The sequence below is a fragment of the Papio anubis genome, chromosome 15 (genome assembly GCF_008728515.1).
Source record: "Papio anubis isolate 15944 chromosome 15, Panubis1.0, whole genome shotgun sequence".
Lineage (NCBI taxonomy): Eukaryota > Metazoa > Chordata > Mammalia > Primates > Cercopithecidae > Papio > Papio anubis.
Genome location: NC_044990.1, coordinates 7383801 through 7409164, shown reverse-complemented (window position 1 = coordinate 7409164; position 25364 = coordinate 7383801). Strand labels below are relative to the sequence as shown.

At 38.6% G+C, this 25364-nt stretch overlaps 1 protein-coding gene across 4 annotated transcripts in view; it reads right to left on the bottom strand.

The window, feature by feature from the left end:
• The window catches only part of PAN3 (poly(A) specific ribonuclease subunit PAN3), a 159289-nt gene that overhangs the window by 90001 nt on the left and 43924 nt on the right, over window positions 1-25364 (bottom strand). For 3 of the 4 annotated variants that reach the window (XR_002518255.2, XM_003913715.5, XM_009191690.4), the window contains exon 5: window positions 10127-10288. The exons of the other annotated variant lie outside the window; for it this stretch is intronic. Coding sequence is in view for 2 of the 3 variants with exons in the window: in XM_003913715.5 (XP_003913764.3) it covers window positions 10127-10288 (162 nt within the window). In the remaining variant the exon portion in view is untranslated. The remainder of the gene's footprint in view (window positions 1-10126; window positions 10289-25364) is intronic. 4 annotated transcript variants of the gene reach the window in all.

Here is a 25364-nt window from a genome sequence, read left to right as displayed (position 1 = left end):
CGAAGATGCTCAGAAGAAACCAGAAATATAATAGAACGAGCGCAGAGGACTAGGAGGGGAAAAAAGTATCCAGGAGTCAAATGTGACTAGGGAGGAGCTGAAGTATTGAAGACATGTGAGATTACAAAAGAGCACTATGAAGGGTAAAATAAAAAAGAGTCAATGACAGAGCTTGGGAGAGTTCCTGAGGGCAGGACAAAGGCCAAGAAGTTTTAAAACAAACAAACAAAAAACCACTAATAACAATCTAAGAGCTAAGAGAATAACAGTTTCAAAAAAAAGAGGAATCATCAACTGTCAATTGTAGCAGAGGGCGAGTAAGAGGAATGCCGTTAATTTTGCAAGTTAGGGGCTGGGCACAGTGGCTCATGCCTGTAATCCCAGTACTTTGGGTGGCTGAGGCAGGTGGATCACCTGAGGTCAGGAGTTCGAGACCAGCCTGGACAACATGGCAAAACCCTATCTCTACTAAATATACAAAATTAGCCGGGTGTGGTGGCACAGCCTACTAGTCCCAGCTACTCTACTCGGGAGACTGAGATAGGAGAATTGCTTGAACAATTCTGCCTGGGAGGCAGACTATGCAGTAAGCCAAGATCGCACCACTGCACTCCAGCCTGAGTAATACAATGCGAAACTCCATCTCAAAAAAAAAAAAAAAAAAAACCGTTTCAATAGAATGGTGAAAAGGAAAGGGAAAATACTGGGAATTAAGTGATGAACAAAAGGTGAAAAAGTAGCCACCACAATAATAGAAACCATTTCCCAAATTGTATCCCAGAGTTTTCCAAATGTACTAACCAAAGAACCTTTTCCTCATGTAGCATTCTTTGTTCTGGGGTTCATAAAGTGTCAGAAAAGATTTAAACATGGAATGTTTATAAGTTAAGAGTATGTAACCAACATAGAGAAATAGACTGTATTGAAAAAGAGACACATGAAAGAACAAGTTGCTGGAAAAAATAAAGATGGCTTTCAGCATATAACAAACACCATTTGTCTGACACAGGAGGAAAAATAAGAATATTAATGAAAATGTAGATAGGCAGAAAGCTGATACATCAGGCAATTCTTTCTTTTTTTTTTTTTTTTTCTTTTTTAGAAACAGGGTTTTTTTTGTTTTCGTTTTTTAAGAGGGTCTTGCTCTGTTACCCAGACTGGAGTGCAACAGTGCAATCACAGCTCACTGCAGCCTCAAATTCATAGGATTCTCTTGCCTCTGCCTCCTGAATAGCTGAGACTACAAGCACATGTCATCACATCCAGCTAATTATTATATTTTCTTTTGTAAAAACAGGGGTCTCACTATGTTGCCCAGGTTGGTCTCGAACTTCTGGGCTCAAATGAATCCTCCCGTCTCAGCCTCCCAGTGCTGGGATTACAAGAATGAGTTATCAAAGGCCAGGCACGGTGGCTCACTCCTGTAATGCCAGCACTTTGGGAGGCTAAGGTGGGCAGATCACGAGGTCAGGAGATCGAGACCATACTGGCTAACATGGTGAAACCCCATCTCTACTAAAAATACAAAAACAAAATTAGCCGGGCGGGGTGGTGGGCGCCTATAGTCCCAGCTACTCGGAAGGCTGAGGCAGAAGAATGGCGTGGACCCAGGAGGTGGAGTTTGCAGTGAGCCGAGATCGCGCCACTGCACTCCAGCCTGGGTGACAGAGTGAGACTCCGTCTCAAAAAAAAAGAAAAAAAAAAAAAAAAAAAAAAAGAATAAGTTATCACACCCAGCCCATACTTCATTCTTTTTAAAATTTTTAAACTTTGTCACAGTAGACAGAACCACAATGAATTCCTAATGACCTTTATTCTCCCTTCTCTGAAGAACATAAAGTCATTACCCTAAAGTGATAGAGTAAGGGTTGAGTAGGTCTGAGAATATTAAAGATTTAGAGTATCAGCTAGAGAGAAGAGGAGGTCCAGGGTAAGATGGGTGTACAGAAAATAATACATTTATAGAAAGGCCACTGCAGCTGCACCACAGCTCTGTAACTCTTCAAAGTCTCCAGGCACCCTATGTAGATAGCTTGAAGCTTCACCTTTACAAAGTCCAATCCATTGAATCAAAAGCCTACATTATCCCATTTCCCGGGGCCTAAGAGGTTACAAATCACCTGAAGTAATACCAAAACCCAGTGAGTAAAGACGGAAGTAAATCTAGTGAGTTTCCAAACCACCCCCCCCTCCGCCCCCGAGATCTTAAAAGAAGCAGTAACAAGCAACTAGAATTCACACGAGAATTTATAGGCCAAGAGATTTTAATGTGCGCATTCTTATAATTAAATACTTCTTACAAGAAATGCCATTTAATCACACAAGGGGAAAAAAGTAGCATCAAAAGAGATGCTGACAAGGAGACAATGAAATCAAATGGATCCCCTAACACATCCACAGTCCAACAGTTATTCAATTGTATCACTTCATGGAATAAGCTAAAACAACAGTAACATTATAATTTATGATTCGCAACCACACAATTTTTAAAAGTCTGAGACAAAATTAGCGTGATTTTATTTAACGTGTCACTTAACCTGCAATACTATGAGACATTTACAAAATCATACATTTCCCAGACCCTTTCATTCAAGTTGAAATGTAAAATCACAGGAAAAAACACATTTTTTTTGAAGTTTTCCCTTCAAAAAAAAAGCATTTATTTTTCAAAACATTCAAGTGAGTTAGCATTTAAATGTGAGCCCTTAAAGGAGAGCAAGTGTCACTGCCCCATTCTACACATACCATGATTTAAGCACATACGAATATAACTGCAGGCTGCACTCTAAATAAACATAAACAAATACCAACTTTAGGAGATAAGGTGAGAAGGTAAAACTGGACAATGGACATTTATTTAGTATCTATTATGTGCTTGGAAATTTGATTCCTCACAACAATTCTGTAGGACAGGTTATAAAATATTTCAACCCCAAGCATGGCATTTGAACTATGTGGTCATAGAATAAATAAAAAATCTTGAATTCACATATAGATTGGCCAGGTAAAGTGATGAATAATCATCCAGTGATGGGTAAACATCCTAGGCAAAGACTAAAGGAAAGATCGAAGTGAATTTGCACTTAGGTGAAATGAAGTGTTTTTGATGTGGTGTCTCAGGTGATCTTCCATTCACCATCTGCTTGGCGTCTGGGCTGAGATGATGAAAAAAATGTAAAACAGAGAAGCTGGTCGGGCGTGGTCGCTCACGCCTGTCATCCCAGCACTTTGGGAGGCTGAGGCAGGCGGATAAGGAGGTCAAGAGATCCAGAGATTGAGACCATCCTGGACAACATAGTGAAACCCCATCTCTATTAAAAATACAAAAATCATCTGGGCGTGGTGCTGTGAGCCTATAGTCTCAGCTACTCAGGAAGCTGAAGCAGGAGAATCACTTGAACCTGGAAGGCGGAGGATGCAGTGAGCCGAGATCACACCACTGCACTCCAGCCTGGCAACACAGCAAGACTCTGTCTCAAAAAAAAAAAAAAAAAAAACCCACAAAGCAGAGATGCTTTCTCATTAAACAACACTGTCAAGAAGTAATTAAGTCTATCACAAGGCTTAAAAGATTGAAAAATAGCAAGAATACTTGGATAACGTTAAACTTTTTTTTTTTTAAGATGGAAGATCTCTAATACTCAAAATAAGTAATTATCCTATGTACGAAATCAGTTGTGTGACATTAAAACTAAGCAGTGGTAACATATGGTGGCTATGAGCTCCAAAAAGTCTATGATTAATTTTTTTAAATACAGAAAACCCAGACCCAGTGTGGTGGCTCACACCTGTAATCCCAGCACTTTGGGAGGCTGACGCGAGTGGGTCGCTTGAGTCCAGTAGTTGAAGACCAGCCTGGGCAATATGGCGAAACCCTGTCTCTACAAAAAATACAAAGAAAACCTGGCTGGGCACGGTGGTACATACCTGTAGTCCCAGCTACTTGGGAAGCTAAACTGGGAAAACTGCGTAAGCCCAGGAGGTAGAGGCTGCAGTGGGCCATGAGGACACCACTGCACTCCTGCCTGGGTAACAGAGTGAGGCCCTGTCTCAATAAATAAATAAATGATATAGAAAAGTCTTAAAATAAATTACCACAAAATTACACATATTACCCAATGAAAGAAAATTAAGGTCAGGCATGGCCGCTCACACCTGTAATCCCAGCACTTCGGGAGACCGGAAGTTCAAGAACAGCCTGGACAACATGGTGAAACCCCGTCCCTACCAAAAATAAATAAATAAATAAATAAATAGCCAGGCATGGTGGCACACACCTGTGGTCCCAGCTACTCGGGAGGCTGAAGAGGGAGCATCGCTTGAGCCTGGGAGGCAGAGGTTGCAGTGAGCCAAGACTGCACCACTGCACTCCAGCCTGGGCAACAGAGCGAGACCCCGTCTGGGGGGAAAAAAAAGAAAGAAAGAAAGAAAGAAAGAAAGAAAGAAAGAAAGAAAGAAAGAAAGAAAATTAAACAGTAGCATTTAAAAACAATAAAATACTGGGTTGGTACAAAAGTATTTGTGGTTTTTGCATTAAAAGTAATGGCAAAACTGCAATTACTTTTTCACCAACCTAATACCTTCAGGATACAGAAATAAACACATGCTTAACCTCAAATATTTACAATCCAGTAGAAAAAGATAAACAGGCAAACAAATTTAATACAAAACAGAATGAAATAACTGTTAAACACCAAATACACTGGGAATAGTAAAGTTAAACAAATTGTGTGTGTATGTACGTATATATATTCCATCCTGCCTGCTGTGTGGACAAGTAATCCCAGAGAAAGTAGTATTTGAGCCATCTCTTAAAGGAAAAAGAAGGAAGATTTGTTTTTCAGGCTCAGTTAACAATGGTTCAGAGAACTGACAATGTATTTTATATTTTATGTAATATAAAAGATCTCATATGGTTAGGATGTAGTATATGTGGATGGATATGAAGAGACAGACCCAGATAGGTAGAAAAGATTAAATCCTAAAAACATTGACAAAAATTATTCAGAAGCTGTTTATGTGTAAGGAATAAACAATCTCAGTATTTATTAAAAAGGAAAGAGGGGTAAGATACTGTAGACTTTTAAAAAGTAAGAATTAGAGGCAGATAATACAGCAGAAAAATCTCAAAATTTAGTACAGATCTTGGCTAGAATCGCAGCTCTACCACTAACTAGCATTAAGCTTTCCTAAGGCCCAATTCTGTTGTCAAATGGGGATAATATGTGATTACTGTTATAAAGACTTACTATAACAAATGTACACGGTTCAATATATTCTATTTTAATTAATGATTTGTCAAAGCACAGTAGTTTCCTTCTTACAATATGTGTTAGATTAAAAAAGTAATCCAGGGGAGGAAAAAAAAGTAAGTGGTAGAATCAAAGAGATGACAGGGAAGGAATATTTAGTCTCAGAGACCAGGAAGATAATACCATAAACTGAAGAAGGAGTATAAGAGAAATATATGAGAAGCAGTAAATCTGGAAAACCAAAAATTAAACCATGTTTCTAGACTTTCCAAAGATGTAGGGAGAGTGGCATATTTACCCATATGCAAAGATATCAGAGGCACAAAAAATCTGGGCCTTGAACTCATAAGACAATTCTAAAAGTAACATTTCAGAATCAATGGCATACAAGAAAAAGCAAAGAACAAGTGAACCAAGAACAGGAGCTCACAAGGAGCCAGGGATGAAACAAAGAGTGAAAAGTCCAAAGAGAGGCAGTTGTGGCTGTTTATGCCTATAATCCCAGTACTTTGGGAGGCTGAGGTGGAAGGATCTCTTGAGGCCAGGAGTTTGAAATCAACCTAAGCAACATAGTGAGACCCCCCATCTCTTAAAACAATATATATATATATATTATTATTATTATTATTATTTTGAGATGGAGTCTCGCTCTGTTGCCCAGGCTGGAGTGCAGTGGCACAATATCGGCTCACTGCAAGCTCCGCCTCCCAGGTTCACGCCATTCTCCTGCCTCAGCCTCCCGAGCAGCTGGGACTACAGGCACACTCCACCATGCCCAGCTAATTTTTTTGTATTAAAAAAAAATTTTTTTTATTAAAAAGTGCAAAGAGAAAGAAATGTCATGGCCAGTACAGTGGTTCACACCTGTAATCCCAACACTTTGGGGGGCCAAGGCAGGAGGATAGCTTGAGCCCAGGAGTTCGAGACCAGCCTGAGCAACATGGCAAGACCCCATGTTTACAAAAAGTAAAAAAAAAAAAAAAAAAATTAGCTGGGTGTGGTGATATGTGCCTGTAGTCCCAGCTACTCGGGAGACTGAGACAGGAGGATCTCTCGAGCACAGAAGGTCAAGACTATGAGGTAAGCCATGATCGCATTACTGCACTCCAGCCTGGGTGACAGAGAGAGATCCTGTCTCAAAAAGAAAAAAAAAAAAACAGAGAGAGAGAAAGAGTTTCATGATTAAAAAAAAAAAAAGTAGCCAGCAATATTAAGTGCTCAATAAAACTGCTGGATTTGGCAATTATGGAGATCCCTGGAAAACTCTGAGAACAGTTTCAATAAAATTTTGGTAACACCAGTTTGCAGACATTTAAGGAGTAAATGGGTGGTAAGGAAATTTAGAGAAAAGAGTAGAAACTATTCCAAAGGTTCCCAACTGGGGACTTTACAAACATATTAATGGAGATCAGATGGGTCTTATCAATATTTCAAACAGCCATATGAAGAATAAATTTACCCTCTACAAACCTACAAAAGATTAAGAAAAATTTTAAGCTTCTCTGTTTCTCTAATTAGCAGCTCCATACATGTATTTTTCAAATGTATCACCATTTAATAAATGCCATGTTTGGCAGACAGGCTCCTTCGTATCATAAAATCTTTGGTAAAAAATGAGCTAAAAGATTACTAAGTAATAAAGGGTAGGGAATCATGGGCCTCTTGAAAGAAATCCAGCACTGAAGAGAATAAATGCAATATGAATGACTGCATTCCAACAGAGCTCAGAAACTCGGACAAAGGTTTTGTTAAGTTTCTTGTTAGTTGGTTTGCTGGTTTTCCTTTGTTTTCAGAAGCAGAAAAAAGACTAAGACGTTAGGTCAAGATTAAGAAATGAACATAAAGAAATGTTTAAAGTTCCAGAAAGAAAAGTAGCTAAATGGCACCGAGGAGAAAGATGAAGCACGAGGAAAACTGACAGAGCTTACAAATGCTGCAGCGTCATGCGTAAGTTACAGCCTGTGTCTAGACAAATATGGATGCATTCTCATCCTCAAAAAAAGCTGTCCTGCAGAAATTCAGTTAACCAGTTAGATAATTAAACCAACTGTAGCTACTAGAGCTACAGCACATAGAAGTAAAGAGATTCTGAGTCTGACAAACATGGGACTCAAATTTCTGTTCCTCTACTAACTGTTTAACCTTAAAGCTACTTAGCTTCTCTGAAGATGTTTCTTCATCTAGCAGTAACATCTACCCCATAAGCTATTAGCAATACCAAAAGACAACACATGTAAAGAGCTTAGCACAGTGCCTGGCACAAGACAACCATTTAAGAAACACCGCCATAATTGTTATCATAAAAGATGTTAAAACATTTTTCTGACCCTAGGATTGAGAGGACCTAAGATTTAAGGAAACAAATGGAATGGGAAAGATGAATATGCTCCTGACAAAATTCTTTAAACTAATATATGTCAAAAACACAAAATGATATTAAAAATAATTTCTAATCACACAAAAGGAAAAAAAATGATATGGAATTGACTTATGTTATTTTTCTCTTACAAGAAAAAGATAAAAACTCCAATACAAAAATATGGATCAACATACTCTTAGCTTTGTATAAACTATTCCAGACTCCACAGTTTAGGAATCCATACAGACAGTAATGGAGACGAGATGGGTATTTTTCAGTACTTCAACATGTGCCTGGTAAAGTGAAGCATTTTAGAGACTGTAAAGTTCTAAATTTGGGGTACAGCATTCCTTATGTCCTTAAAGGAAAAGAACTACCTGAAGTATAAAATAACAGTATTTGAAAGATTCGGATAACACCAATTCAATATTTCACACATTAATGCAAATCTATTACCATTTTAATTATAAATAAAAAATAACTATAACCAACCTAAAGATTTTTCAAGCTATTCTAAAAAACAAAGTACCTCTGAACTGCCACCAGGATAATGGCGGCAGTTGTGGAGAGGTCGAGTGGCTACACCTCTGCATTAGTAAGTATTTCACCCCCACAACCTACAAGTAATTCCAGTTTCACTTGTATCTGCTCTTAAATAGTTGGAGTCCAATTTTTTTTTTCAGACCTTCTTTTTTAAACTAAAAAATAATTGTAACAACCCATATCAAAAATCTCTCCACTACTGATATCAAAGACAAGCAAATTCAGTTTAAAAAAACTATACTGTTATTCATAATTGACATAGTCAAAACTTTCCAATGAAATCTGAAGCATATGGTTGCATGAAACTCCCACCTTTTCTTATCTTTAGAAAATATTACCAAAATATCAGTTGGAGCAAATACCACATTTTGCAATATTTACTTTTGGAATAATTTATTTATTCCTATGCCCAAGGCAATACAGATACTACTAATGTATCAATGTTAAACAGAACAAAATACTGTGGAACCTATTTATAATATAAGGTTGGAAACAGAAACAAAAGCAAGTTGTTACCTTTGTTACATCTTTTCTGTGTATAGTATGTACATGTGGGATTATAAGCTTTGCCTCGGGATATATTTTAAATGCAAGTTTGGGAGGAAAGACATTCTACCTTTGGCTAAATTGAAATTTGGTTAATAAAACTATATTACAGAATGATTATGAATTTTTCAAAAATGGGAATACAATTATAATCCATATTAAAATGGCATATAAATTTTTTGTTGGTACTTCAAAATCTTATATAGAAGCTACCTGAGTTATAAATTTTCATTTGCATTATTCAATATTGACAATAAAGGTAGAGTCAAAGATGGAATGTATTTGTAATGACTCTATGACAACATACTACTGAAGTTAGTTTTAGAGCAACTCTTAACAAGTTTGTTTACATATAATTTTTGTTTCCCAGTAAAAATGTTAAAAAGACAACATATGAAGCATCTTGTTCTTCAGATTCCAAATAAATGTGACTCTGTAATAAATTTTATATGACTCTCTTTTTTTTTTTTTTTTTTTTGAGACAGAGTCTCACTCTGTTGCCCAGGCTGCAGTCGGTGCAATGGTGCAGTCTCGGCTTGCTGCAACCTCTGCCTCCTGGGTTCAAGCTATTCTCCTGCCTCGGCCTCCCAAGTAGCTGGGATTACAGGCACTCGTCACCACACCTGGCTAAAAAAATTTTTTTTTCTTTTGTATATTTGTGGAGACGGGGTTTCACCATGTTGGCCAGGCTGGTCTTGAACTCCTGACCTCAGGTGATACACCTCCCCCGGCCTCCCAAAATGCTGGGATTACAGGCGTGCACCATCATGCCCGGCCTTATATGACTCTTGAATGTAGTCCTATCCTGAATAACTCTTGGGTATTAAAAATAATTGAACTCAAGTATTAATAAAATTGAAAAAGGGAAAACTAAATTTAATTAAAAATAGCAAAATAATCGGCCAGGAGTGGTGGCTCACGCCTGTAATCCCAGCACTTTGGGAGGCTGAGGTGGATCACCTGAGGTCAGGAGTTCGAGAACAGCCTGGCCAACATGGCGAGACCCCATCTCTACTAAAATTAAAAAAAATTAGCCAGGCGTGGTGGTGTGTACCTGCAGTCCCAGCTACTTCAGAGGCTGAGGCACGATATCTTGAACCTCGGAGGCGGAGGTTGCAGGGAACTGAGATGGCGTCACTGCCCTCCAGCCTCGGGCACAGAGCGAGACTCTGTCTCAAAAAAACAAAAAACAAACAAACAAAAAAGTAAAATATTCTACAAAGAGGAAAAGCTCAAAAAGCCACCAAGAAAAAATCATTTAGTTGGTTAAGGGGTCACTAACCTTATACTCTGATTAGAAATTTTTAAAATTACCTAAGTATATCAGCTAAGTCATCCAATCCTTTCACACCCACCACCCCAAACAGACACAGAAAGCAGCCAAGATATTCACTTTCAAGAAATGTCTAATAAAAATTATTTTTACCTGTAAATTGTTTTCTGTGACTCTGTTCCACCAAACCATATTGATGGGTACTCCTGATTTACACCTGTCAGCAAGGCAGCCAATAGGGTTCTTTGCTTTTCGTGCCTTTGATCCCATCGGAACTAGCCTCTCCTCCAGCATCCCCAGGCGATACTTCCTTGGCTAGGAAAAAGAAGGAAAGAAACCAGGCCACTCCTAACATCCCCCACACTAATCTAAGCTAACATAACTAACATATAGAGGATACTGGGAACGGTGGGATAGGAAACAAGTTTCTAAAACACTCCTTCTAATATCCTTACCACCACCCACCATCTCCCACCCCAGTATCAAACCCACATCTCCAAAATAACCCACAGTCCTAATGGGCTAAAGAATATTATATAAAGCAACAAATGTTTTTAGAAAAATACATTTTAATCTGATTGTATACAACTTTACTTAATGAACAGAAATTCAACTTATCAGCCAAGAAAAATGCTTTGCAAAATTTTTTCTACTGTCACTTACCTATTCTCACTGCAATACAAAGAAATGGTTTCAAGGGTACAGAATATAGATTTTTTTTTTAAGTTCACCAAACTACAACTTTTTCAGCTCCCCATCTTGTTACTTTATTTCCTACTGAGAACTAATTCACTTTTTAAAAAGCAGTTGATTCCTAATAAATTGATTTTTTTTTAATTTTAATTCTATGCACATTAGACTTGAATATAAGTCACTCTATCTTACATAGGCATTCAACCTAAAGTATTCAATGAAAAAAAAACGCTCAGACTAAAAAACAACAACAACAAAACAATAACACAAATTTAACTGGTCTTTTAAATCTCAATAATATGAACAGACTGATAATGAATAAATTATTCAATAAAATCATAAATTATTTGCCTAACATTGTAAGAAAATTAATAAACCATCTTAATAGTGGTTAGCAGGACTTTCGTTCATGAAAATTAGTGATTGTTTCCACCATTTTACTTCTCTTAATTACAGCAAATATGCACTACACTGCATCTTAAGGAAAATTTATATATATTTTTTTCCCTTCAGAAAATACTAACTCATGCTTGGGAAGGTAACTAATTTAAACTCTGAAATAAGAAAATATATGTTTACTCATTGCCCTGTCATGAGGTATAAGACTGCTGAAACAAAGAGTTAAAATTAAGTTTCTTCAAAAAAAGATGCTGGTCAGGCATGGTGGCTCATGCCCGTAATCCTGGCACTTCAAAGGCTGAGGCACGAGGATCACTTGAGCCCAGGAGCTCCACAACAGCCCAGGCGGCATTGCAAGACCCTGTCTCTATTTAAAAAAAAAAAAAAAAAAACATAGCCAGTCAAATATATTAATTATGTTTTCTAGTATAAAGAGAACCAATTTGAAGAAGACATAATTTCCAAATTTCAAAAGTCTTGCAAATAATGCCTATGTGAATTATTCCATGCAAATTAGATTATCCATTCCACAAGTATGCACCTGCTATATTGTCTTTGATTTAAAGAGGACAAGGCCGGGCGCAGCGGCTCATGCCTGTAATCCCAGCACTTTGGGAGGCCGAGGTGGTGGATTACTTGAGGTCAGGAGTTCAAGACCAGCCTAGCCAACATGGTGAAACCTCATCTTTACTAAAAGTACAAAAATTAGCCAAGCTTGGTGGCATATGTCTGTAATCCCAGCTACTCGGGAGACTGAGGCAGAAAAATCACTCGAACCTGGGAGGCAAAGGTTGCAATAAGCCGAGATCATGCCACTGCACTCCAGCCTGGGCCACAGAGTGAGACTCCGTCTCAAATTAAAAAAAAAAAAACAAAAAAAACCAAGGACAAAAATAACTAAACTTGCACTGAAAAAAGTAACTGGATTGCCTACCTACTCAATAAATAAGGCAGTGGACAGAGTTTTCTTTTCGCTTTCTGAGACAGTGTCTCATTCTGTCACCCAGGATGGAATGCAGTGGTGCAATCACAGCTCAGTGGCAACCTCTGCTTCGGGGCCTCAAGCGACCCTCCCACCTCAACCTCCCAAGTAGCCAGGACTACAGGCACGCGCCACCATGCCAGGCTAATTTTTGTATTTTTAGTAGAGATGGGGTTTCACCGTGTTGCCTAGGCTGGTCTCGAACTCCTGGACTCAAGCCATCCACCACCTCTCAAAGTGCTGAGGTTACAGGCATGAGCCACCACATCAGCCCAGTGGACATAGTTTTATGAGACTAACATACTTCCACCTTTATGCAATCTTGAACCAATCTACTTATTCTCTATGTCTATAGCATAGGGAACATTTTTTCTTTTTATTTGCTATCATACTTTACAAAAGCCACAGAGGGAACTTCTGTGAATGAGAATAAGTATGTACCCTAGTGATTCATGCCACGGAACCACATTATAAGCGGAAGAATTTTAAAGCAAGTTATTTCTAGTAACTTAATTCCTTGGAAAGAGTATAAGAATTGTACATTTTTGTGTTCAAATAGAAAACTACAAGGCTTTGACATACAGTAAGAATAACATAACCCTAATTAGATATTCACTACTTTAAAATTTATATTTGGCCAGGAACAGTGGCTCACGCCTGGAATCCTAGCACATTGGGAGGCGGAGATGGGCAGATTGCCTGAGCTCAGGAGTTCAAGACCAGCCTGGGCAACACAGTGAAACACCGTCTGCACTAAAATACAAAAGAAATTAGCCGTGCGTAGCGGTGTGCACCTACAGTCCCAACTACTTGGGAGGCTGAGGCAGGAGAACTGCTTGAACCTGGAAAGCAGAGGTTGCAGTGAGCCAAGATCACGCCACTGCACTCCAGCCTGGGCAACAGAGCGAGACTCCATCTCTACCAAAAAAAAAAAATATATATATATATACACACACACATATATATGAAAATTTCTGAGCTAAAGATTAACCTTGTTCTATCAGGAAAGTTCAACATATCAAATGTTTACTTCATCAAAATCTCAGGTTGTCAAATGATTTATACATGGACACCTAAATTCCAGATCATATATCTGAATGCATGAAAATTATTTTAAAAGGTCTTCTGCAATTCAGATCCTTCACGAAATCAGATGTACTTTTTTTTTTTTTTTTTGAGACAGAGTATCTCTTTTTTTTTTTTTTAGACTCCATCGCCCAGGCTGGAGTGCAGTGGTGTAATCTCAGCTCACTGCAACCTCCGCCTTCCTAGTTCAGGTGATTCTCCTGCCTCAGCCTCCCAAGTAGTTGGGATTACAGCACCTGCCACCATGCCTGGCTAATTTTTCTATTTTTATTAGAGACGGGGTTTCACCATGTTGGCCAGGCTGGTCTCGAACTCCTAACCTCAGGTGATCCACCTGCCTCGGCCTCCCAAAGTGCTGGGATTACAGGCATGAGCCACCGCACTGGGCCTCAGATGTACTTTTGACACAGTTATTACAGTCAATACAATTCACTTTCTATTCAGTAGCCCAGTAAACAACATTGAAAAAAAAAAAAAAAAAAAAGGTTGTTGTTCTTTGGTTTTTGTTTCTTGGGTTTTGTTTTTTTTAGTCAGGGTCTGACTCCCAGGCTGAAGTGCAGTGGTGCAATCTCAGGTCACTGCAACCTCTACCTCCCAGGCTCAAGGGATCCTCCCACCTCAGTCTCCAGAGAACCTGGGACTACAGGCATGTACCACTACGCCCAGCTAATTTTTGTATTTTTTGTAGAGATGGGGGTCTCTGTATGTTGCCCAAGCTGGTCTCAAACTCCTGGGCTCCAATGATCCACCTGCCTTGGCCTCCCAAAGTGCTGGGATTACAGGTGTGAACCATGTGACCATTCCCAAAAATGGTTTTAAAAACATCTGATTTATCATCCTCCCTCCTTAACTGCACTCATTAAATAATTAACGTTTCTTCATTTCAAAAAGGGAATTCATCACTCCTCTCCTTCCACTCCATGCCCCAAAACCCTTAACTAGCCTAAAGCCTCTCCTCTTAGGTAGAAGAGATCTCTAAACATATGCCATTATAAACCCTAAATTTTTTGAATAAATAGCCAGAGATTAAACTCTAATCCAAAAGTAAAATCTTCTCTGTGTAACTAAATGAAAAGATACTAAGGCAAGCTTGTCCAACCAGAGGCCCAGGATGACTCTGAATGCGGCCCAACAAGAATTTGTAAACTTTCTTGAAACATTATGAGATTATTTTGCCATTTTTTTAAAAGCTCATCAGCTATCATTAGTGTCAGTGTATTTTATGTGTGACTCAAGACAATTCTTCCAATGTGGCCCAAGGAAGCTAAAAAATTGGACACCCTTGCCCTAAGGTATCAATACTATTTAATGTACCATTATAAGCAACAGAATACAAAATAACATCTGAAAAGAGATGGCAGCAATGTAAAACATTATGGTGAGGCAAAAGATTATATAGAAAGGTTTCATTGCATAGAACATAAATTATAACAATATTTCATCTATAAGCTAACTTCCAAATTACTAATTACTCCTTGAAGAAAAAATGTACTTTCAACTAAACATCTGAGAACCTACTTTGTATCAGGAACTCTTCTAAGTATTTGGAATACAATACACACCTTTGGCTTGAAGACAGAATACAGGCTAGGATGTAACAGAAATGTAAACAAACCATAAATCACTGTGATATAATAATGCATAAGTAATCACGTACGAATAGAGCAGAAACAAAGGTGGCTTCACAGAGAAAGTGAACACCCGAGTCAAGTTCTAAAGGAAAAACAAATGTGCCTAGATAGGAATATATGAGAGATGGAAGTATGTAGTATAGGCTAGGGGAAAAGTATGCATAGAGACATGGTGGTGTTTAGAGCAAATCACAAGTATTCAGTTCACCATTAGCAAAGGGTCAAGTTTGAGAACAAAAGATGAAGCCTGAATACAATTTTTAAAAAGTATTGGTCAGGCACGGTGGCTCACGTCTGTAATCCCAGTTCTTTGGGAGGCTGAGGTGAACAGATCACGAGATCAGAAATTAGAGAACAGCCTGGCCAACATGGTGAAACCCCATCTCTACTAAAAATACAAAAATTAGCCGGGTGTAGTGGTGCGCGCCTGTAATCCCAGCTACTCAGGAGGCTGAGGCAGGAGAATCTCTTGAACCCAGGAGGCGGAGGCTGCAGTGAGCCAAGATGGCACCACTGCACTCCAGCCTGGGTGACAGAGTGAGACTCTGTCTCAAAACAAACAAACAAACAAAAAGTATTGTTTTAGTGCCAAGCACAATGGTTCATGCTTGTAATCCCAGCACTTTGGGAGGCTGAGATGGGAGGACTGTTTGAGCCGAGTTCAAGATCAGCCTGGGCAACACAGTGGGACCTCATCTCTACAAAAAATGAAAAAAGGAGCCGGGCACGGTGGCCCATGGCTATAGTCCCAGCAACTTTGGAGGCTGAGGTGGGAGCATCACAAGCCCAGGAGGTCAAGGCTGCAGGGACATGTGGTCTCATGTCTCAAAAACAATTGAAATAAAAATAAACAAGTAAATAAAAACATATTGTTTCCTATACTAAGGAATTTGAGGATCATCCCCTGGGGAAAGAAGAAATGACAAAATCAGATTTGCATTTTAGAAAGGAATGTCTGTGGCAGTGTGGAGGAAGAACTGGGGAACAGGGAGTAAAAATGGAAATAGGTCGACAAATTAGTGGACTCTGGCAGTAGTCTAGGTTAGGGTTTCCCAACATCAGCACCACTGACTTTGGATAATTCTTTCTTGTGGGGGGCTGTCTTGTGCATTGTAGGATGTTTAGCAGCATCTCTGTCCTCCCACTAAATACCACCAAGCACCAACTACCCAGTTGTAACGACCAAAAATGTCTCCAGATATTACCAAATGTTCTCTGGGGGTAAAAAGACACAACTGCCCTGGCTACGAATCACTAGTCGAGAAAGAAGGAGATGAACTTGAGGCAGTAATAACAGAAACAGAGAACTAGTGAAGGCTTACTTGTGGAAACATCTGGTAGGTTAAAAACAACTATTGGTGATTAATTGGAAGCAGGTGCTAAGGGAAAGGAAGAGTTTAAAGATGAGAAAATAAACAGGGCAAACACAATTTTAAGGGAAATGTTTATTTACTATTTCAGTTCTTTAAGATCCAAGCCCCTCCTTCAGAGCAAACAAAAGCAACAACTCCTCTTCCCTTCCAAGCTTCTAGAAATCCTTACCTAGACCAACTTTTTTTTTTTTCTTTTTCTTTTTTTTGAGACAGAGTCTCGCTCTGTCGCCCGGGCTGGAGTGCAGTGGCCGGATCTCAGCTCACTGCAAACTCCGCCTCCTGGGTTTACGCCATTCTCCTGCCTCAGCCTCCCGAGTAGCTGGGACTACAGGCGCCCGCCACCTCGCCCGGCTAGTTTTTTGTATTTTTAGTAGAGACGGGGTTTCACCGTGTTAGCCAGGATGGTCTCGATCTCCCGACCTCGTGATCCGCCCGTCTCAGCCTCCCAAAGTGCTGGGATTACAGGCTTGAGCCACCGCGCCCGGCCTTAGACCAACTTTTAAGAACACAGTGGTCCCCCAAAACAGGTAAATTCCCTTATCAATCCTCTATTCTTGATAGCCTGACCAGTTCCACCTTGCTGGTTATTATGAAATAAAACCATTTGAAAATGCAGTGTCCTATTGAACGTGTAAGTTAACATTGTACAACAAAATTCCCAATCCCCTTGATATGGTTTGGCTCTGTGTTCCCACCCAAATCTCATCTCAAATTATATTAATAATGCCCATGTGTTAAGGCAGTGACTAGATCATGGGAGTGGTTTCCCCCGTGCTATTCTCGTGATAGTGAGTGAGTTCTCACGAGATCTGATGGTTTTATAAACGTCTGACAGCTCCTCCTTCACACACGCTTCTCTCTCCTGCCACCCTGTGAAGAAGGTGCCTGCTTCCCCTTCCACCATGATTGTAAGTTTCCTGAGGCCTCTCAGCCATGTGGAACTGTGAGTCAATTAATCCTCTTTCCTTTATAAATTACCCAGTCTCGGGTATTTCTTTATAGCAGTGTCAAAATGGACTAATACACCCCTTTTCCCGTGGTAAAACATCCAGCAGAGGCCAGGCACAGCAGCTCATACCTGTAATCCTAGCACTCTGGAAGGCCAAGGCAGGAGGACTGCTTGAGGCCAGGAGTTCAAGGACCAACCTGGGCACCATAGTGAGACCCACCCCATCTCTACCCCTGCCCCCTGCCAAAAATTTTTTTTAATAATCCAGGTGTGGTGGTGTGCCTGTAATTCCAGCTATTCAGGAGGCTGAAGTGACCAGGAATTCAAAGCTGCAGTAGGCTATGACTGTGCCACTGCACTCTAACCTGGCAATAGAGTGAGGCTCTATCTCAAAAAACAAACAAATTGGCCAGGTGAGGTGGCTCATGCTTGTAATGCCAGCACTTTGGGAGGCCGACGCAGGCAGATCACTTGAGGTCAGGAGTTCCAGACCAGCCTGGCCAACATGGTGGATGGAACCTTGTCTTTACTAAAAAATACAAAAATTAGCCAGGCGTGGTGGTATGCGCCTGTAATCCCAGCTACTCTGGAGGCTGAGGCAGGGGAATCACTTGAACCTGGGAGGCAGAGTTTGCAGTGAGTCGAGATTGTGCCACTGGACTCTAGCCTGGGTGATAAGAGCAAGACTGTCTCAAAAGTAAAATATCAAACCAAATAAACAAAAAAGCTCCAGGTTTGAATAAAAGTTTTCAAGAATAAGAAAAGGTTTGAAAATATATTCTAGAGTAGTACTTCTCAAACAATAGCGAACACAGAAATCTTCCAGGGATCTTGCTAAAATAAAAGATTCTGATTCGGTAGGCCTTAGAGCAAGGCCTAAGAATCTGTGTTTCTAAAGACGCTCCGAAGACTGCAAATGCTCCTGGTCTGGTGATCACACTTTGAGCACTAAAGTTTTTAATAACGTCAGAGAGAAGATCTGCAGAAGAAATAACTAGTGGTACAAACAGAAATTGGAGTCAATCCCCAAAATGAAAAGGGGTAAAGGTTTAAAAATTCAACATCTCAAGTCCTTGTAGCTAGCTCCTTGCCCCTTTGGAGCTTGACCTTAACACTGAGAGCTTTTTTCGTTTGTTTGTTTTTGAGATGGAGTCTCACTCTGCCACCCCAGGCTGGAGTGCAGTGGTGCGATCTCAGCTCACTGCAACCTCCGCCTCCTGGGTTCAAGCCATTCTCCTGGTTCAGCCTCCTGAGTAGCTGGGATTATAGAGGCCCACCACCACGCCTGGCTACTTTTTGTATTTTGAGTAGAGATAGGGTTTCACCATGTTGGCCAGGCTGGTCTTGAACTCCTGACCTCATGATCCACCCAGCTCAGCCTCCCAAAGTGCTGGGATTACAGGTGTGAGTCACCACGCCCGGCTAACACTGAGAGCTTTTAAGATCACTACTTGTAGCCCTCAAAGCCCTAGCTTTTCCAAAAACCTTTGCCCCATTTTATAAAAGCCAGTTCCAGTGGTTTAGGACTAAGGGAAGTCCACTCTCAATACAAGGGAGGTAAGACTCTAGACTCACTATGTCAAAGGAAAGAATAGAAGGTAATTTTAGGACTGTTTTAGTTCTGAAGTCTAGATGCACATATGTATATTTTTTCATTCCTTGATTTACTCAACATTTCAGTATAAACCTCTCTATCATTCTTAAAAATAAAATGATCAAGAAGATCTATTCTCTTCTCCCAAAAAGTTCAGAGTCCAGCTAAAATAACAATCTATAAATATCAGCACTTGTATAAAAAAATGTAGTTAAAGTTACCAAGTAACAGACCAATTTTCAGAGCATAACTCTTTTGGTAATTGCAAAACAGCACCATCTCCAAAATGCCTCACATTTTCAGTCACACATTATTACATATCATGGTCTACTCATTAATAATAAACTAGAGAAAACTAATTGTTGGTTTAGGACAAAAAGTTTCCAATGCCTTGAATTATAAGAACCTCCTTTGAACATCAAAAATGTAATCACTGTATAGATAATCATTTCACTATTTACACTTTGAAACAATGTAATTTTTTTTCTGTTTCTTCTTTTTTCTAGACAGTCTTGTTCTTTTGCCCCGGCTGGAACGCAGTGGCCCAACCATAGCTAATTGCAGCTTCAAACCCCCGAGCTCAAACGATCCTCCCACCTCAGTCTCCCACATAGCTGGCACTATAGGTGAACACCACCATGCTCCATTAACTTTTTAAAATTTTTTGTGGAGACCAGGTCTTGCTATATTGCCTAGGCTGGTCTCAAACACCTGGCCTCAAGTGATTAACCACCAATCATTAATGGTATACTTTGATATTTAATTCTTATAATTGCAGATATGCTAAAGTATCAGGATATTTAATGAAGAGAAGGAAGATCATTAGGAGTCACAGGAGGTTGTAAAAAAAAAAATGCAGGCTTATTTTGAAATAAATATATAATAAATCCTAGGCCAGAGGTTTCTCAATCGATGTACCTAAGACCCTTAGGAGTGTCAGGAGATAGGCTGCTGAGTTGATGCTGTAAAAGATAATAAATTCATATATTCATTTAAGCAGTGTCTGAAAAGAGATATTTCACATTTGTATACTACTATTTTTCAAGTTTGTAAAGATGTTCTGATTAATAAAACATAAATCATTTTAAAGTGTCATTTAAGTCATTCATTGGGCCAGGTGAGGTGGCTCATGCCTGTAATCTCAGCACTTTGGGAGACTGACATAGGAGGATCATGAGAGACCAGGAGTTCAAGACCAGCCTGGGCAACACAGTGAGACCCAGTCTCCACAGAACTTTAAAAAATTAGCTGGGCATGGTGGCATGTGCCTGTAGTCCCAGCTAAGTTGGGTGGATGAGACAGGAGGATCACTTGAAGTCGGAGTTTGAGACCAGCCTGGGCAACAGGGCAAGACATTGCCCCTCAAAAAATAAAAATAAGTATAAAATGAGAAAAATTATATCAAACACGGCAGAATACAATTTACATGTATAAACACATATACACAATTTGTAGCTTCTGCTATGAGTCAGGTCATTGAGGGGGACAAACATTATCTACATAGTAATTTAAGGAAGTCTACAAAGCAGTCTTTACTTATGTTCTTAAAATCTCAGTGTTACAAAGGGATTTTATGCTACCAAAAATAAAATCAGTTGGAAGATCTTGCTATGCAAGGGCACACTGAATTTCTAAAGAACTGGAACACCAACTGCAACTTCTTATATCCTTGTTCTTTAGACTGGAACCACAATATGTACCAGATACAAAGAAATAAAATAGCATGCCAAAGTTATTAAAATATTTTGAGTGAAAGTAAGTTGTTGTATTTTTTGAGACAGGGTCTTGCTCTGTTTCCCAGGCTGGAGTGAAGTGGTGCAAACATAGCTCGCTGCAGCCTCAACCTCCTGGGCTTAGGTGATCCTCCCACCTCAGTCTCCCAAGTAGCTAGGACTACAGGCGTGCACCACCAAGTCAAGCTCATTTTTGTATTTTCTGTAGAGACAGTGTTTCGCCATGTTGCCCAGGCTGGTCTCAAACTCCTGGGCTCGAGTTATCTACCCACCTCAGCCTCCCAAAGTGCTGGAATTAAAGGTGTTAGCCATCTCGCGAGGGCTTTTTTCTTTTTAAACACGGGTCTTACCATGTTGCCCAGGCTAGTCTCAAGCAATCCTCTTACCTCATCTTCTCAAAGTGGTGGGATCACAGGCATGAGCCACCATGCCAGGCCAATTTTTTTTTTAAAAACAAGAAAGTTATTTCCATGATAATCTATCAATTGTAATGAACATTAAAGTTTTCTATCAATTTCAGTCCCTTACCAAATGCATTCATTATATTAACAGTCTTGTTCTGTTGCCCAGGCTGGAACACAGTGGCCCGATCATAGCTCATTGCAGCTTCAAAACCCTGAACTCAAACCTCCCACCTCAGTCTCCCACGTAGCTGTCACTATGTAGCTGCCAGAATGTCTACTGGCTTGTTAACAAAAGGTTTCCATTTTATTCAACTTTTACGTGTACACTTTGTCAGAAATGAGTTTTATTATAACTGAATTTAAACAAAGATGGTAAATAATGAAAAGCAGTCTTGTGCATAATTAGATAAACTTTTAAATTGCAGATCATAATAGAAGACTATAACAATAACTACCATTTGACAAGTACAAGGCACTATAAACACTATATCCATTAACGTATTTAATTCACATAATTCTGTGACATAGCGCCTATTTTATACCAACTTTACAGATGATAAAAGTAAGTCTGAGAGGAGGTTAAAATAACTTGCCTATTATCTCAAAATTAACATAAGGTCGGGTTCCAACACTTGTCCTCTTAACTATAACATCTCATCTCCAACTCAAAGAAATCAATTCCACATTCTGTAATATTCCTTAACACTTTACAATCTTAATGTCATTCTAGCTAAACCTAAGATAACCAAATACAAATACCCAAATGAATAAATCTTTTTATATTTAATTAGCATAGATGGAATCAATGAGAACAGATAAAGACTTCATTCAAATAACTAGAATTTAAAAGTTCTCCTTCCCCATTTTCAAAATACAAGGACAACAAATCTTCAGAATAAAACAGAGTTGGGGAAAACCACATGGTTTTGGTTACATTTAACTCGAAGCTTAGGCTAGCATGTTTGTGGATGAGAATTTTAAGTTCACCTTTACTAATTCATTCCGCAAAGCTACCTCTGGGAAAATAGAGATGAGCTATCAATAATGCTAGACCCCTAAATATCAGCTATTAAACTTTGCAAATAGAATGACCAGAGTGTAAAGAAGCCAACCAGCTAACCTTAGAATGATCTACTAGTTTGTAGGTCCAAGTGGCAAATGCACCACGGTCTTACTTAAACTACCATTACTTAAACTACCATTACTGTGTATAAGAACTCAAAATCTTCAAAGCTGTATGATAAGTATAGCCAACAGTATTACAAACTGTATATAAAAGGCATACAAAAATTCCAGTTCACGTTTAAATATGAGAAAGCATCAAACACCATACTACCATACATACCTTTAAAAAAAGGCTTCCAAAACAAACTCACGAGAGCTCTTTCTAAAAATCAATCAACTGAACAAAATTCTCCTACAATCATGAATTTGGAGGAAGCTTTCTTGATTCAACAAAAACAAATGGTCACTGCACACAAAGTGCCAATTAAAATAAAGTACAGGAAGTACATGGTTGAACCTCACACTTGTTAAAACAAAATTTAATCTGTTCTTTCCAAAGTACATCTTTATCTCAACCCAATCCTGGAAACTCAGCCACGAATACTCTTTACTTAGCAGGAAAGGAAAGTCAACTCTCAAAGTCTTTCTCTATAAGAACTATCATATTTTTAGCAAGTTTCAATCTAATGTTACTTGTATATTTTAAGAAAAGAATAGACTGAGGCTGGAGATAACCAACAGGAAGAACATTCAAGCCTACCAGTTAAAAAGCAGAGAAAAGAGAGAACACACAGCCATTAACTAAGGGTAACTGATTACTGGAGATCATTCACAATAAAAATCACAGTGTATTCAAATTAATTATAAAAAACAATGATGGTCCTTTATATTCAAATTACTAACTCATTGGATCAGAGAGTTCCATGTTATTTTAACAAAAATTGGCTTAATATTTTTCTATTTTAAACATAGTATGACAGAAACAGAGTAAGCACGACATTTCAACACTGACAGCATAAATTACTTGTGAAATTCAAGACCAACAACAAAATGGAGGGAGACTGTAACATCTGATAGAAGAGATTTATATCTCTAATGTACAAAGAGCTCTTAGAATAAATTTAAAAAACAGCCCAATAAGAAATGAGCAAAGGACATAAAATAACACCAATGACCAATAAACATAAAAGAGAAGTTTACAACACCATCAAATTTAAACGAGGTTTTTTGCCTGTGAAATTACAAAAATATTAAAGATTTTTATAGCCCAGTGTTTTCAAGACTATAGAAACACCAGCCCCTATTAGTTGGAATATAATTTGTGCTGCATTTCTGAAAAGTTGTCTGTCAGTTATAAAAAATTAAATTGTCTATTCTTGCCCCAGAAATCATTTTGACAGAAATTTACACTGAAAAAAATCACTTAAGAGGGAAAAGAAGCAGGCATAAGGTTAAATGATGTTTTATCTCCTCCTCTCCATATTACCAGTGGACTATTTCTCACCCTGTAGTAAACTCAGTCAACTTACCCTTCTCATATTGCCCTATGTAATTTATATTACTCTATGCAAATTACTTCATCTCTCAAACTTCCATTTCCCAAAACAGAAAAAAATAATCTCTCCCAAAGAACTGTTGACATAACTAGATGATATGATAAAATATAAAACATTTAATTTATGAAATAATTATTTAGGTTTACCATATTATCTGGAACAAATACAGAAAATCATCATGCATATAAATAAAATCAAGTTTCTATCCGTCTGCAATTACATTGCAAGAAACCCCCGATGGATTTTCACATAATCTGGAGGACATGTTTGAGAAGCTAACAGGAAGAAGTTTCTGTGAGGAAGAAGGCAAAAAATTAATACTGGGGGAGGAGAGGGCCTGAACATCTCAAAGAAAAGGTAGACATCTTCAGAGCAGCTACAGAACCACACTTCCAGAGGACAATTGTAATAGAGCCTGATCCAGAGTGAGTAGCCAGGGATACTTATTTCACAACAGTTAACAATTTCGAAGAAAAGTTCGAAATTTGACCAACACTAGTTATTAGCTACTACCAATAATAGTCACCACTTCTGTGCCACGTAACACATCCCATTTAGTCCTCAAAACAACCTTACATAGTAGGTACCACATTCTCATCTTGCAAATGAAGAAACAAAAAGGTTTACTATGTTGAAGACACAAAGATAATCAGTGAAGCAATACAAATTCAATCCTGACTGCCTCGCATCTAACTCTAAACCCTAAAGCTTTAACCACTACTCAATACTGCCGTGTTATTACCATTCCTGCTGTTTGTTCTTTGAGAAATTAAAATTCTCCAAGAGGCTCTGAGTAAGCTATAAACAGGAACCACGCATGGGTGTCTTACCCACACCCCGAACTTGGACTCCAATAACTGTGTCAGTTTCCATAGGAAAACATATCTATCTCGAAGCCTAAAAGTTCACCTAAACCTGGCTTAGGCCGAGATGGCACACATTCCCTCCTCCATCTTGACAAGCGGAGGTGAATGAATGTTTAGTGACTTCAGAGCATAATAGTTGTGAGGACATTAATTTGGAATTCTCGCCACAATTTTCCAGAAACAATACTGAATAATACTCAGTGGGTAAAAGATACTGATGTGGCTTACTGGAAATCTACATACCAAGTAAGGCATTATTTCTTTGAGAACATACATAAAGAACCTAAAAACAATTGTTTTACAGATTAAATTTAGATTGTAATCTCTTTTAAAATTGTGTTACCTTTCAATGTCTTCTCCATTTTCTCCTTTTCTTTTTTTTCTGACATAAATACTTGATTTAATATGCCAAAAAGGCCTAGCCTAACCATCAGCAGGATTAAGAAAAGATTTACATTCCAAATTATCTATGCTAATACACATATTAATTTCTCCAAATTTACTTTATCTTGCTCCATAAAAGAACTCTACCGTAAATATGCTCTAGTCTTTGTTATTCCATATTTTATTGCCCAGAGTAGAAATAATGTAAAAATTATCTTTCAAAGAAAGACTTTAGAATACAAATGCTGTAAGAAAACTTTTAAATGTCAAGTTAATCAGAAAACATAAAATATTTATCATCAGTAAGTTTTCTAAGAGAGATGGGTGCTCTTAAGATAAAGAACAGCACAAAGGGAGACCCAATCTAGGTTCCAACAAAGAAGAAAGCAGAGAAAAGTACTGCTGGTGAATTTTTCTCTCAAGTAGAATAATCCAGAACTGTACCTCTAACAACCACATCTCCTCACAAATAAGCTATCAGCAGATGAACCAGCCAAGTCCCTTTGGTCCCACTTCCCTAGTCCTAACAAAAAGCTTTAAAAGCAAGAACAGAAGAAATAAACATGATACTTCAAAAGTCTTTGCCTCCTAACTCCAAAGAATTTAACTTGATGTTAAAACTTTAAAAAATTTACAGAGTGACAATCTGTTCTCTCAGTATTAGAAATATAATACAAATATCCAGGTAAAACTGCATATTGACTGAAACAATATACTAAAGTAAACCAAAGATATA